The sequence below is a fragment of the Canis lupus genome, chromosome 25 (genome assembly GCF_003254725.2).
Source record: "Canis lupus dingo isolate Sandy chromosome 25, ASM325472v2, whole genome shotgun sequence".
NCBI lineage: Eukaryota > Metazoa > Chordata > Mammalia > Carnivora > Canidae > Canis > Canis lupus.
The window spans coordinates 44,743,591-44,757,432 of NC_064267.1; the positions used below are offsets into that span (position 1 = coordinate 44,743,591).

Below are 13,842 nucleotides of genomic sequence, written 5' to 3' on the forward strand. Positions count from 1 at the left end.
TTCAGGTACCGGAATTGTGTTTACACATACAGGATTTTGCCCAATGAAGACGATAAATTCACTGTCCAGGTAAGCCCTCTATCAACCCGGCCATCTGGCCTTGAGTAGAGCGGGTGAGAGAAAATGACAAAGACAAGGCAGAGAGGAAAGTATGTGCCCCAAACAGCCTGGACATGAGGGCCTGGCTGAGCCTCTTTCTCCCCAGAAGTCCATGGGTGGGGGTGGCTTGGTCGGTAAGCTGAGACCCTGCTCTGGTGAGGAAGGATGCCCAGAGACAACGGGAAGGGATTGTAGCTTGTTGATTATTTGCTTCAGTGAGCCCAGCTGAGTGAGGCTCAGTGGGCTAGGAAGGAGACAAGGGGAACTCACAGGAGAACAGAGTATTTTTTCTGAGGGACTAGATGATCACCCAACAGGTTAGCACAAAACAGTACCTTCCAGTTTGTAGACACCTGTTCTGCCAGAGGCTGATGCTCATGGCACCTGGTTGCACCATGGAGAGGCCAAGTATGTAAACTTGCCATTAAATGTTAACAAAGAACCAACTGCAGCAAGTCTTTCCAAGTCCAAGTCTGGAAAGACCACCCCTCCCACACACGGAGTTTGCATGACGAGCACACAGGCTGTGTGTGACCACAAGGCATGACAACCCAGTGATGTGGAAGCCAGGGGAGCTATTTTTATCTGGCTGCATTAAGAGAGCATAGGGGTGGCCAGAACAAAGGAGGTGACGTTCTCAGTGTCCTTGGTGGGGCCAGAGGAGTCATGCTCAGTTCTCGGGGGGACCATAGTAAGAGGCACTAACATGGGATACCTGGATGGCTCATTTGGTTAAGTGCCACCTTTGGCTCAGGTCATGACCTTAGGATCCTGGGATCGAGTCCTGCATTGGGCTCCCTGCTGCAGCAGGAAGTCTGCTTCTCCCTCTCCTTCTACCACTCCTCACTATTGTTCTCTCTCTCTCTCTCTCTCTCTCTCTCTCTGTCAAGTAAATAAATAAAATCTTAAAAAACAACAAAAAAAAAAGAGGCACCAACAAATGGAGCACACCCAGGTGCGGGGCAGAGAGGAGGGATAGACCGGGGTTGGGACTCCATGTCAGTGTAGGAGCAGCAACAGGGTCTGTGGGGTTTAGTTGAAAAGAAAGTAAGGGTGGAGGAGAGGTGGAGCATGATCACTGATTCCAGAACATGAAGGGAACGGTGCCTTTCATCCACAGCTAGGATGCGGTTGAGGGCAGGACACCAGGCAGGTTCAGGGGGCGGGGGGAGGGCATTGGTCACCAGAAATGTGTCCAGTGGGAGAAGCCGTGCGGAGTGGAACACCTCTGGAAAGATGATGGGGTCAAAGGAGTCACTTCAAGGAGCCCTTTGGGTCAGAGAGTGAGGGTGAGGAGGTGCTTGGCCCAGCCCAGGGGGTCTCAAAGCCGCCTTCCCAGGCAGCTGGGGCTCTTTGATGCAGGGGCTTCTGGGAGATCCAAGTTTGGGCTCCTTTGGAATCGCTCCACCCGACTGAGGTCAGGCTGAGCTGCCTCGGGCTTCTTCATCCTTCCATATGTGCATCTGCACCAGTATCTAAAGAATATTCTTTCGAATGACTGCAGCTGGTCTAGGGTGCCCAAGCATCGCGGCCTGGTCACCAGGGATGTGTTGTGGCACCCCGCATATCACACTGGCCTTTCAAGTGCTTGGCAGCTGCTCATCATCGGTACGACGGTCCCTCCCAAGGGGAGGCTGTGTGGGGCAGGCAGGGGGCCTCGGCGGCCCCCACCGTGTTTTGTCAGTCTATGACGGTGTGAACTCTCCTGGCCGGGTTGGCATCCCTGATGGGTGGTTTGCTGAAAGGAGTCTACACTCTCTTAAGTTAAAAGTTGGTCAATGCTTTTGATCTTTTTTCTCCTTGTGGTTTCTTCTATTCCTTCAAAGTGAAGAAGACTTCAAGTATGACTAGGCCTTACGCTGGAAAAGACGCCTCTGTGGCTTCTTGTACACAGCTGTACCCACGGCCCGCAAACACGCGGAGACTGTGGTCTAGCACGCCCCCCTCCCCTCTGCGGCCTCGCTGCCCTGGCCCCGCGTGGTCCTGTGAACTGCGGCCTGTCCTGGGGCAGTTTCAGGGTCCGGGGGCCTCATCAGGCTTTGGGGGTGGCAAAGAATAGAGAGTCGCTCTGGCTAACTCGTGTGAGGAGTGGGCGGCCTGTGTGGCCGTGCACAGGGCGCCGGGGGAGGAGGCCTGCGCTGGGCACAGCCTGCCACGCCTCAGCCCTTCTCTGCCTGTCTGCTCTTCTTCCCGTGACAGGTGCACTTTTCAGTTTCCAGTCCCCAGAGGGACCCAGGGTGGCTCAACCACCAACAGCTTTCTCTGCACGGGCCATCAGGGGCCACAGGCCAGGGTGTCAACCAGCTGTCTGAGCAACGGCCTGCCCCACAGTCAGAAGTGTGAGGACAGAGCTGGTCACTTGAGGCCACACGCTGCCAGGGTGACAGGTGGGCGGGCTTCGTAGAAAAGCTGGTGCCCTGCTGGACATGTGGGCTCCAGACCCCAGGGCCTGTGACCCCTTCAGTGGCCCACAGCAGGTAGCCAGGGTGCAGGGATCTGTGCGGCCCGGGTGGTCTGCAGAAGTTTCCACTCCGAAGGCTACACCTTCCTGTAAAAACACAACACCTTACTGAGATAACAAGAGTCGATGGCTCCTGCCCAGCAGGTTGAAGCACGTGTGCAAGGAGGTGAAATCAGAGATCCGACTGGGTCTCAGTCCTTGCCAATTGCTGCTTATTTTAGCTCTGGTTCCTCTTTTCATGTCGAGGCAAAACCTCATACTCTTTTCTGAGCTGAGCCACAGTTTCTAAATAACTCACTCCTTACACCTGAGCCTGCTTAGTGCCACCAGAATGTGAGGCTCCTAAAATAAGAATCTGGCGTGAAAATCTTGGCCAAGTGAACCACCAAAGGCTTTACTCACTTTCTTATTTTAGTTCCCCCCACTCTTCTGTCTTTTTGGACAAAACCAAAGGGCCACTCTGCCCCCGTTCTTTGCAGAGGGACCTCATGCGGTGGGTATGGGCATCACGGCCCACAACCACCCCCTTTGGGTCAGGAAGAGGAGCGATCCTGACACTCTGTGACCTTGGCCTCTCTCCACCTTTCTCAGCCTCCCAGAAAATCAGAGAGAGAAAGGAAGGATGTAAACTGTAACTTCATTCAACCCCCTCCCCTGTGTATGAATGTAGCTGAGGCCTGCAGAAGGTGGAGCTTATACCCGCATCTCCAGAAAGTGTGGTCCAGACCAGCTGGATGTTGGACCCCTGGGAAGGGTAGACTTTGGCCCTAGGAGGATGCAGAGGCAAGGCGGATAACCTCTCAGAGAAAGAGAGAGAGAGACCTGTTATCCTTCCAACAGTTGTCAATGGCATTTGATCATAAATGGTATCTGGCCCTTATGCTAAGTCAACGAGGTACCCGGAATGAAGGCAGGAAAGCATACAACGTGTAAATCTCCCACCCCAGTGAGTGGCTGGCATGGGGGAGCCAACACCTCCACCACCGCCATCTTTCTTTGCTGGGAGGGAACAGACATCAAACAGAACAACTGCATCTGCTAACCCACAGAAGGCAGCCTACCTCATACTCAAGTGAGAGAGAGAAGGAGAAATGGAGGACAGTGAGGTGGCGAGAAGGGGAGGAAGACAATGGGGAGAATGGCGAGCAGGAAAGAGAAATGAACAAGAAGAGAAAGAGGAAGGAGAGAGGAGTAGAGCTGGGTAAGGGTGTGGGGGCAGTATTCTAGAAGGTTCTAGGCAGTGCCTAGGTGTGGCAGGAAGGGGGCAGGTGTCATGATCAGTCTCTCTCAGCTTTGCCTCTTGGGCTGTGGATTTCTGTGCCTCGGTTACCTCAGGAGCCCGTAGAATTGTTGTGGGGTGGTTCAGCAGCCTCTCTGCCCACCCCCATCCTGAGAACCTTCTGGTCCTGGGGGAGGGGGGCGGGAGGCAGGGCTCCGAGCCCTGTGTGAGGCCAGAGGAAGGCAGGTCAGCTCCACCCCCTCAGGCCTGATTTCCCATGTCCAGAGCCGGGTTTCTTGTAAAGCCCCAAACTCCCTTTCTGACTTGGAAAGGGAAGTGACCCTCCTCTGAGGAGGCCTGACTCCCGAAAGAGCTGTTGGGCTTCTGTGCCTTTCGAAATGCGCCCCCTTCCCCCCCCGGGGAGACCGAGGACCCGTTTGAGGCAGCAGGAGCAGCCTGATGGGCCAGTCGGGGAGCGAGAAGGGGAGGCAGGAGGCCCCTGAGCCGGGCCGCGGCCTTCAGGCCTTCAGACGCGGTGCATAACTGGCTGCCCCGGAGCCAGCGCCACAGCCCACGTCACCAGCGCCACGGCCCACGTCACCAGGGCCCTTGGGCTCTAGTCCTACAACCCCTCCACCCTTGCTCCCTTTCTGACATCCTTCCTACCTAGAAAAACAAAGCAGAAAATACACACTGTCCCTGGTCCCCGTCACGTCCTGTCCTTCCTCGCGGCTCAGATCACATCCAAGATACTGGCCGTGGAAGAGGGCGCAGGGGACACGCACACATTCTAGGGCCAAACGGGGCGCCCTTGGCCTCGGCGACCCCCGGTGTTCTTTCCGCGTTTAGAAGAGAAGCCCCGGGGATCCCTGGGTGGCGCAGCGGTTCGGCGCCTGCCTTTGGCCCAGGGCACAATCCTGGAGACCCGGGATCGAATCCCACGTCGGGCTCCCGGGGCATGGAGCCTGCTTCTCCCTCTGCCTGTGTCTCTGCCTCTCTCCCTCTCTCTGTGACTATCATAAATAAATAAAAATTTTAAAAAAACTTAAAAAAAAAATAGAAGAGAAGGCTCGGGGCTCCAGGGGCTCGAGACTCAGTTCCCTCCCCACGGTGGCCGTCCTGTCGCCCGGGCCGGGGTGGACGGTGGGGCTCTCGGGAAGCAGAAAACAAAACAACTTTCTAAAAGCCGCTGTCACCAGCAGCCCGGAGGGTAAACGGTTGAGCCGTTGTCGTTACGCGCAGGAAGAGGGCGGCCGCGGGCATTGTTCCGAGAGGTCGGCGGAGAAGTGAGGATCCCGTCGCGCCGCGGCCAAGGATGTGGCTCTCGCACGCGCTTCCTGACGTTGCACAAGGGCCGGCCGAGGGGGCGCAGGCCCAGGGGGCCCCCCGCGACCCGCAGACCCTTCAGGCCTCCACGGCCACGTTCCAGAAGCCTGCATTGTGAAGAATTATTTTATTTTTATTTTATCTTATTTTTATTTTTATTTTTTTGAATTTTGTCTGCTGTCTGCTGTTGAGCACAGGCCGCTCAGAGCATCCCCCAGTTGCTTTAGGTTCCAAAAGGGAATTTGAGGGCGCCTGGGTGGCTCAGGGGTTGAGTGTCTGCCTTCAGCTCAGCCCTGGGGTCCGGGATCGATCTCGATCTCGCATCGGGCTCCCCGCAGGGAGCCTGCCTCTCCCTCTGCCTCTCTCTCTGTGTCTCTCATGAATAAATAAGTAAAAGCTTTTTTTTTCTTAAGGTGGGGGAGGAGAATTGGATGGAGAAAAAAAAAACTTTTGAGGACCAGGTTTTTTTCTCAAGATTCCGTAGACGCTTTGTTCCAAGCCTTCAGAAACGTGGAATTGCAAACAGCCCCAGATACAAGATCCAAGGCCAACCTGTGCTGGTTCCAGTACAGGGAACCAGGTTTTTTCTCTTTCTGCCTTGAAGCTGGTGGGAGGTTTTTTTTCTACCCTTATCATTTTCCTTTTGTCAGTAGTTCCTAAAATGTGTTCAGCCTGTTTTATCTGCAATTTTGGGTTCTTCTTCGGCTCAGACTTGTCTTCTGCTCGGTCTTTGAATGCAGTTTTCATTCCAGCTCTTCCGACTTACATTTGTCATGTCTACCTTCAGATGACTGTCCTTGCTTCCTCCGGCCTTCCCTCCCCACCCCGTCCACTCGCATCTTGTCCCTGCCTCTCGGTCTTCTGGTCCATCTTGCCCCCACCGCTTCCCGACACGGATCATTTCCTCTTAGCTGCCCAAAGCAGAGCTCACAGGGGGCCCACCCCGACACCCGCTGCAGTTGGTGGGCTTGGGCTCAGGAATAAGATGCAATTGTAACGAAGAGGATGTGAGGGGAAGCATTGTGCAGGGCTTCTGGGCAAGGTTTATTTGTCTTAGAAAGAGATACAGGGACGAAGTGGTCCCTTTTCTACCTTTGGAAGGTGTCATAATGTGTAATCGCTGGGGCTGCTGCTCCCGCCTTACAAGCAAGAGGGGATATGAGGCCAATAAGCAGAGGGCGGGGCCTGAACCCAGGCCCCCCATGATGCCATTGAGTTAACTGAAGAGAATTAACCAGCCTGGTGGCCACCCTACCTCTAGTCTGAGGCTCTGTTCAAGTAACTGAATTAGGGGGACACCTGGGTGGCTCAGTGGTTGAGCGTCTGCCTTCTACTCAGGGTGTGATTCTGGAGTCCCGGGATCAAGTCCCGCATCAGGCTTCTTGCGAGGAGCCTGCTTCTCCCTCTGCCTGTGTCTCTGCCTCTCTTTCTCTCTGTCTCTCATGAATAAATAAATAAAATCTTTAAAAAAAAAAAAAGAAAGAAAGAAAGAGAAAGAGAAAGAAAGAGAGAGAGAGAGAGAGAGAGGCAGAGACACAGGCAGAGGGAGAAGCAGGCTCCTCGCAAGGAGCCTGACATGGGACTCGATCCCAAGACTCCAGAATCACACCCTGGGCCAAGGGCAGGCACCAAACCGCTGAGCCACCCAGAGATCCCCTCTCTGTGTGTCTCTCATGAGTAAATAAGTAAAATCTTTAAAAGAAAAAAAAAGTAACTGAATTAGGTTTTCTGTCACCTGCAGCTGAAAATATCCTAACCTGCAAAGGTTTCAGCTGTCCTAGGGGAATTTCAAGGCAGAAAATGAAAAAATTTTAATTGAACATTAGGTTTCACTGCCCCCAAAGCTCTCAAGCCAAGATCTGACCCCTGCGGTCTCTGACTCTCCCCCTCTGGGTGGCATCGGGCTGCACCATATTGTTGGACCCACTCTTGCCCCCAGCCCGCCCCCAACATTCCCTGTGCCTCGCGTCTCTGTGCCAAACATCCTGGGGTTCAGTATCCCTTTCTTGAACTGTAACCACAAGAAAGCACAAAAACCAATCTGTATCTTAGCAATTTCTGTCCTGGGAAGGCACGTCGATCACTTGCTTACTATAGATGGTTTAGCCTCTCCTGTTGGCTTTGCCTTTCAACATGAGGTCTGGGTCCAGCTTTCACATTTGCAAGAGGCCACTTAAAGCCACCCAAAAGAAGGGAGTCTTTCCTCTAAGAAAATATGCACCCCGAGAAGCCTTCCCTGATTATGCCATAAAAATGTCTCTTGGCCCCCACCTGTCACCCGCACCCCCACATCCTGCTTTATCTTGCCTGTGGCACCTGTCACTAGCTGACTTCACTGCATTTATTGTCTATCCTGGAACCGTGCCTGGCATATAGAGGCCACTTAGTAAATATTTATCGAACAACTGATTTCTGCTGCCACCCTTACATGTATAGAGCGAGCTGCGTGTTCCCGTTACAATGGTGACTGGTTTAGGGCTTGCCACACTTAGCAGCCCCAAACTGGGTGTCCACGGGCCCCACCTGATTGTTTTTCATGCCCTGGCCAGTTTCCTCTGCATTCTGGGCAGTGTCCTCTGCTCCACAGTCTCGGTTCTGCTCTCACCCCGCTCTGATGTGGATTTGAATTTCACCACTGAGGTTTTCATTCAGCTGCAAGCTTGCCTTACTGGCTGGTCTCCCTCCTTAACTGGCCCTGCTGTCTGTTCGCCTTTCCCGTTCCCTTTTCTTGCAGGTTTTCACTAACCAGCTCTTCAAGGCCTTGCCTTCTACACGCGTGTGCGGACATCAGATGCTTCCCACAGTGTTTTCCTACTTCCTGCAGCAGCAGCTCCCACCGGGTCTTATTCCGTCTACCCTCTGTTTCCTCTTCTGAAATATTGGGATCAAGGCAGTCCTTCCCTCATAGACATGTTTCCAGGACGGAAGGCGATGGTTTATGTGAAGCACACAGCGCAGGGCCGGACATATGTGTGACTCAGAGAACAATTGTTTTTTGCAACAACAAGTAGCAGGGGAGAGAAGCACGGAGGCCAGTTAGCTTTGCAACACCCAGACAGAAGCCCAGGCCTGCCAACGGTTGGGGATGCCAGGTGCAGGGGAGGCAGAAAGTCCTGAAATAGGGACGCCAAAGACTCAGGAGTCCTGGGATTGGTACCAGACAGTCTGAGGGGCTGGGAAAGAAGGATGAACAACCAGATTACTGCCCAGGAGCAAAGAGGAAAAGGAGGTGCCAAGTCTGGGCTTCTCTGTCCTTTCTGGATGGGGACCCTTCATGGTCCAGTGCCTGCTCATTGGGCGTATGTCACCCCAGCTTTGGAGAAATGGGAAGACAGACAGAGGGGGTCAGGGGAGGGGCGGGTGGCTGGGATCCCACTAGGCAGCAGTAGAAGAGCCTTGGGGATACCGGAGGGGTCAGAGGGAGGGTCCTCTAACTCCCCGGGGGCCCTACCTCCTTGTCCCTTCTCATCATTGTCTGCATTTATTGAGCTCTTCCTGGAGCCAGCCACCTGATCTATGTTTTTAATTGAATCCTGGAAGGGAGTGTCATTATCTTTATTCCCATTTGAAATGCAAGGAAACTAAGGAGCTGACACTTTTTGCTTGGTTCATACAACTAGTCAGGGACAGGATAGGGGTGTTATTTGATCTGCCATGCTCTGGCTTAAGGGCCATGCCACCCTCCCTCTCCTCGGCTTGGCTCTTGCTCACCAAGGCGCCCTGCAGCCTGGGCCTCTGGCTGGAAGGCCAGATTGAGTCTGACGCTGTCACCATGTTTGGCTACTGACCTTTGCTTGGCTGGACACCAAAGGTTGGCCTTGGCAATGGAACCAGTGGTGAGTTGTATGGCATTTAAACCTTTAACCTTCTTCAACGAGGCTCAAGATGACCCCATTCCTAGGTTGAATCTAGTCAGCACTATAGCTGTATCTCCTGGCCATATTCCTTAATGACTTGTCATTCCAGAATGTCTTAGCTCAGAGATTCCCCATTCGTTCATCTGCTTCTTCATTCTGCAGATTTTGTTTGGGCCCTGGGGGTATAGTAGTTAGTCAACCTTGTAGACATAGTCCTTGTTCTTATGGGATGGATGTTCAGTTCAGAGACTGTTGGCGGGCATTTATCAAGATTATCTCCTGGGTCCAGATTTGTGTATCTTGAAGTAGAGGTGTTTCAGGTGTTTCCATGGCAAAAGGAGCTCTCCTCCAGTGGGAGGATATGAATGACCCAACCAATCCTTCTAAAAAAAATCATCGCTCCCTCTTCTGTACTCCCATGGCATTCCCCCTCTTCCCACTACAGTGCCCTTCCCATGTGGGTGGTCCTCCACTCTCCCGCTCCACCCCTGTGAGCTGTAGGTGCCGCAGGAACACCAGGGAGAGCTCATTTGCTTCTGGGTCTGCCCTAGAGCCTGACACAGGACAGAGAAGTCATAACCATTCACTGAACGAAAGGCCCAATTGGACTTGGCTTGGAGATGGTACTTCTGTTTATGACTTGGTGCTCGCAGAACCTTTTGAGGTTAGCCTTAATCTCCCTGTTCTTGGCAGAAGTGTGCCCCACTTTGAACCCCAAGATGGAAAAATCCAAATTTCTTCCCAAGTATTGAATGAATTAGTAGGTACTCTATTAGTCATTTGTACAAAGAGATTCACCATAAGAGAATAGGAAGTTCTCAGAGTCCCTTTGTTTCAGCTCCTCCTGACTGTCCAAGTCAAGAGACCCTGGGAGGCTGCTGGCCGTCCATCTGAGTGCCCACCTGTCTCTCCACCACGTTTATGCTCCTTCATGACTTAGAGGAAAAGGTTCTGAAGTTTGGAAATGAAGAAATGTGTTTTCCAAAATCCAATATCTCTGGCAAATAAACACTCTTAAGACCCTGAGAAGAGGCCATAGCAGCTCATACTGGGACAAGGAAAAAACACAAGGACATAGTCCTGGGCTTTAAAGAGGGAAGCCAGACATTCGCAACAAGTAGATTTTAATGTAACTCAGAAGTCTGCAAGAAAAACTGTTGACGGCTCAGGGAAGCCATCGAGGAGGTTGCTACTCCTGCCAACACCAAGCTCCTCCCTGCCCCAGGATCTTTGCACTTGCCCTGCCCTCTGCCTGGGACTCTCTTCCCTTAGATTACCATGTAGCTAACTGCCCCAAAGTTACTCCCAGGTCTCCCCATCTAACGTCATGCCCTGCCCTGACAGTCATTCTGTTACGTCCCTGTTTTATTTTTCTTCTTAGTTCTTATCACTGTCAGCAGCCATGTTAGTTTTCTTTTGCTGCTGTAACAAGTTACTGCAAATATAGTGATTTAAAAACAACACAGATGTGGGGCGCCTGACTGGCCCAGTTGGTAGAGCATGTGACTCTTGATCTCAGGGTTGTAAATTCGAGCCCCATGTTGGGTATAGAGATTACTTAAAAATAAGTCTTTTTAAGAAAACCCCCACAAATGTATTATCTTATAGTTTGGGGGATTAGTAGTCTGAAATGGGTCTCACTTGGCTAAAATCCAGGTGTTTGGGCAGCCTGGGAGGCTCAGCGGTTTAGCGCCGCCTTCAGCCCAGGATGTGATCCTGGAGTCCTGGGATAGAATCCCACGTCGTCGGGCTCCCTGCATGGAGCCTGCTTCTCCCTCTGCCTGTGTCTCTGCCTCTCTCTCTCTCTCTCTCTCTCTCTCTGTCTCTCATGGATAAATAAATAAAATCTTTAAAAATAAATAATTAGAATAAAATCCAGGTGTTGGCAGAACTGTAGTCCTTTCTGGAGACTTGAGGAGGGACATCTGTCTTCTTGCTTTTTCCAGTTTCTAAGGGCAACCTGCATTTCCCACCTTCAGAGGCAGCGACGGCCAGTCAAGGCTTTCTCCCCATGTCATGTCTCTGGTCCCGACTCTCCTACTTCTCTCTTTCCCTTACGAGGACCCTCAGGATTTGACTGGGCTCACCTGAATAATTCAGAACAATCCCTATCTCAAGCTGAGCATGTTAGCAACCTTAATTCCTTCTACATCTTAATCCCCGCCACACCATGCAACAAAACACATCCGTGGGATTCAGAGATCAGGCCATAGACTTCTTTGAAGGGGCTCTACCCTCCACAGTGACTCTCTGTTATTTATTGACTCACTTGTTTGTCATCTGTCTCCACTATGAGGATGTGAAACCCAGGGGAGCAAAGACCTCCTCCTTCTTGCTCCCCACTTTGTCTGCAGCTCTTAGAAGAGCACGTTGCACATAGGACCTTCTCAATAAATATTTGCTAACCGGGTGAACGAAGGGGTACATTTGTAATATGAGTGAGAGGGGAAAGGCCTCCCATGTCTTTACCTCTACAAGGAGGGGGATGTGGAGTAGAGACCTCCAGAGACCTCTCTGCTCTAAAATTCTAAGATTCTTTCCATAGCAATGGCATCAACAAACGTTTGGGAGAGGGGGGTGCTCAGAGCAGCTCTTCTGGAATCTGCTCCACGCGTGGCAGCGGAGGGGCGCAGCTAGAGCAGTAAGACCTGGGCCTGGGATGAAGGAAAGGCAACAGGGGAGTTTGGGGGCGAGCTGCAGAGTTAATCAGGGAGCTGCCCCAGGCTGCATCTCCCTGAGGTAGCTCTGCTCCAGGCTGAGGACACAGAGCCTGTCTGCCAGCTGTCATTCCTGGCTCCCACTGAGTACCTCGAGAGTTGTTCACAAAGAGAAATGAAGCAAGCTGGAAAGAAAAGCATCTCAGGGAATGTAATTAAGGATAAAAATATCCTCCCAGGCTCCTGGCCATGGGGACCTAGAGGATGCCCCTGATCTGGGGACCAGGGGAACCATGATGGGTTTTGAAAGATAATGACTGGTACAGGTTTTTAGTATGGGTAAGTTTGCACAATTAGAAACACCCTCTATATGCAAGCAGGGCCGAAAGACAGGGAGGAGTTCAAAGCATGCAGTGTGTTAAATACAGAACCTTTGCAGGGGGTGGGGGGAGAAAAGGGGAAACAGACACAGAGAAGGAGAAGATGGGCTTCCTTCTTTGCATGTATCAGGAGGAAATGACAATTCTGGAGGCAAATTGTTGAATACTGGAAGTGGAGGAGGACTTAGAGGCTCCTCACAGCACCCCCCTGCCCCCCATCTCCCCTCCCTCCAGTCCTGAGCCGGACTGAGCCAGGACACAGAGCCCCACACCTGTCTCACCCTCCTACCCACCCCCCCGTACGCCCTCTCCTGCCCCCCATCCCAGCCTTCTGCACCCCTCAGCCCCACCCCATGCATCCCACCTAAACGATGTACTCCGGCTGTTAGGTGTGAACGCATTTCGACCCCGTGGTGAAGATGGTTACACAGGAAACAACAGAAAGATAAGTCACAAGCACAGCCTGAGGAGGAGGGTAAATAACCAGCCCAGCCTCTCCACCTGAGTGCAGCCTGAGGCTTACAAAGCTGCTTACACAGCCTGGCTTGGACCCCTCAACTCACTCTTGACCAACTTCTCTTCTCTTCTTTCTCTTCTCTTCTCTTCTCTTCTTTCTCTTCTCTTCTCTTCTCTTCTCTTCTTCTTTCTCCTTTCTTTTTTCTTTTTTGCGTGTGTGCATTAAGAAGGATTACTGCAGGGGCACCTGGGTGGCTCAGTTGGTTAAGTGACTGCCTTCAGCTCAGGTCATGATCCCAGGAGCCTGGGATGGAGCCCCACATCCAGGCTCTCTGCTCAGTGGAGACTCTGCTTCTCCCTCTCCCTCTGCCTCTCCCCCTGCTCATGCTCATTCTCTCTCTCAAATAAAACTTTATTTCAAAAAATAAAGTGAAATATCCAGAATAGGGAAATGTATAGAGACAAAAATTAGAAGGTAAGGATTGCCTAGAGTTAAAATGTATTAAAAAAAAAAAAAAAAAGATGGGCACCTGGGGGGCTCAGTGGTTGAGTGCCTGCCTTCGGCCCAGGGTGTGATCCTGGGGTCCTGGGATCGAGTCCCATATCAGGCTCCTCACAGGGAGCCTGCTTCTCCCTCTGCTCGTGTCTCTGCCTCTCTCACCCTCTTATGAATAAATAAAATCTTTAAAAAAAAAAGGATTACTGCAGATCAGTATTTGTTATCTCTACTTTTCCTCTTAGCAAGGTAGTAAGTGAGGGTGAGGAAGTTTAAATTGAAAATATTGAGCAGAGATAAAAATCCCCTGCAACCGAGACATGCCTTGCTTCTTGGGAAACTGTCCATGTAAATATGTTTCTCTAAAATTTAACTTTAGAACCCATAAAATATTTGCCATCTCAAAAATAGCCTTAAAGACTTCATGGGAAGTACTTTGAGTACTCATTAAGGCATTCTTGAAATGTTGACTCTGATATTTGGGGGAGAGATTTGCAGAAATTCTGCAACAGTAGTACCATGCCTGGTCTGCTAGAGCAAACTGCACGATCTTCAGTGTGCTGTGGTTCGCTTTAAAAGTGAAAGTGGTCAAAAGCTACACACTTCTACTTATAAAATAAATAAGTCCTGGGGACATAATGTCCAGCACAGTAGCTGTAGTTAATGATATGATATTGTACGTTTGAAAGTTGCTAAAAGAGTAAGTAGATTGCAAAAGCTCTGAGTACCAGAAAAAATAATTTGTAACTGCCTGGTGATGGACGTTAACTAGACACCTTGCCGTGATCATTTTGTGGTATATATATGCCTATATCAAATCATTATATTGTACACTGGAAGCTAATATAATGTTATGTGTCAGTTATATCTCAATTATTTTTAAAAAATTTA

At 51.3% G+C, this 13,842-nt stretch overlaps 1 protein-coding gene across 1 annotated transcript in view; it reads left to right on the forward strand.

Moving 5' to 3' along the window:
* The window catches only part of INPP5D (inositol polyphosphate-5-phosphatase D), a 119,625-nt gene that overhangs the window by 15,081 nt on the left and 90,702 nt on the right, over window positions 1-13,842 (forward strand). The window contains exon 2 of the mRNA XM_025463479.3: window positions 6-69. Within this exon, the coding sequence (XP_025319264.1) occupies window positions 6-69 (64 nt within the window). The remainder of the gene's footprint in view (window positions 1-5; window positions 70-13,842) is intronic.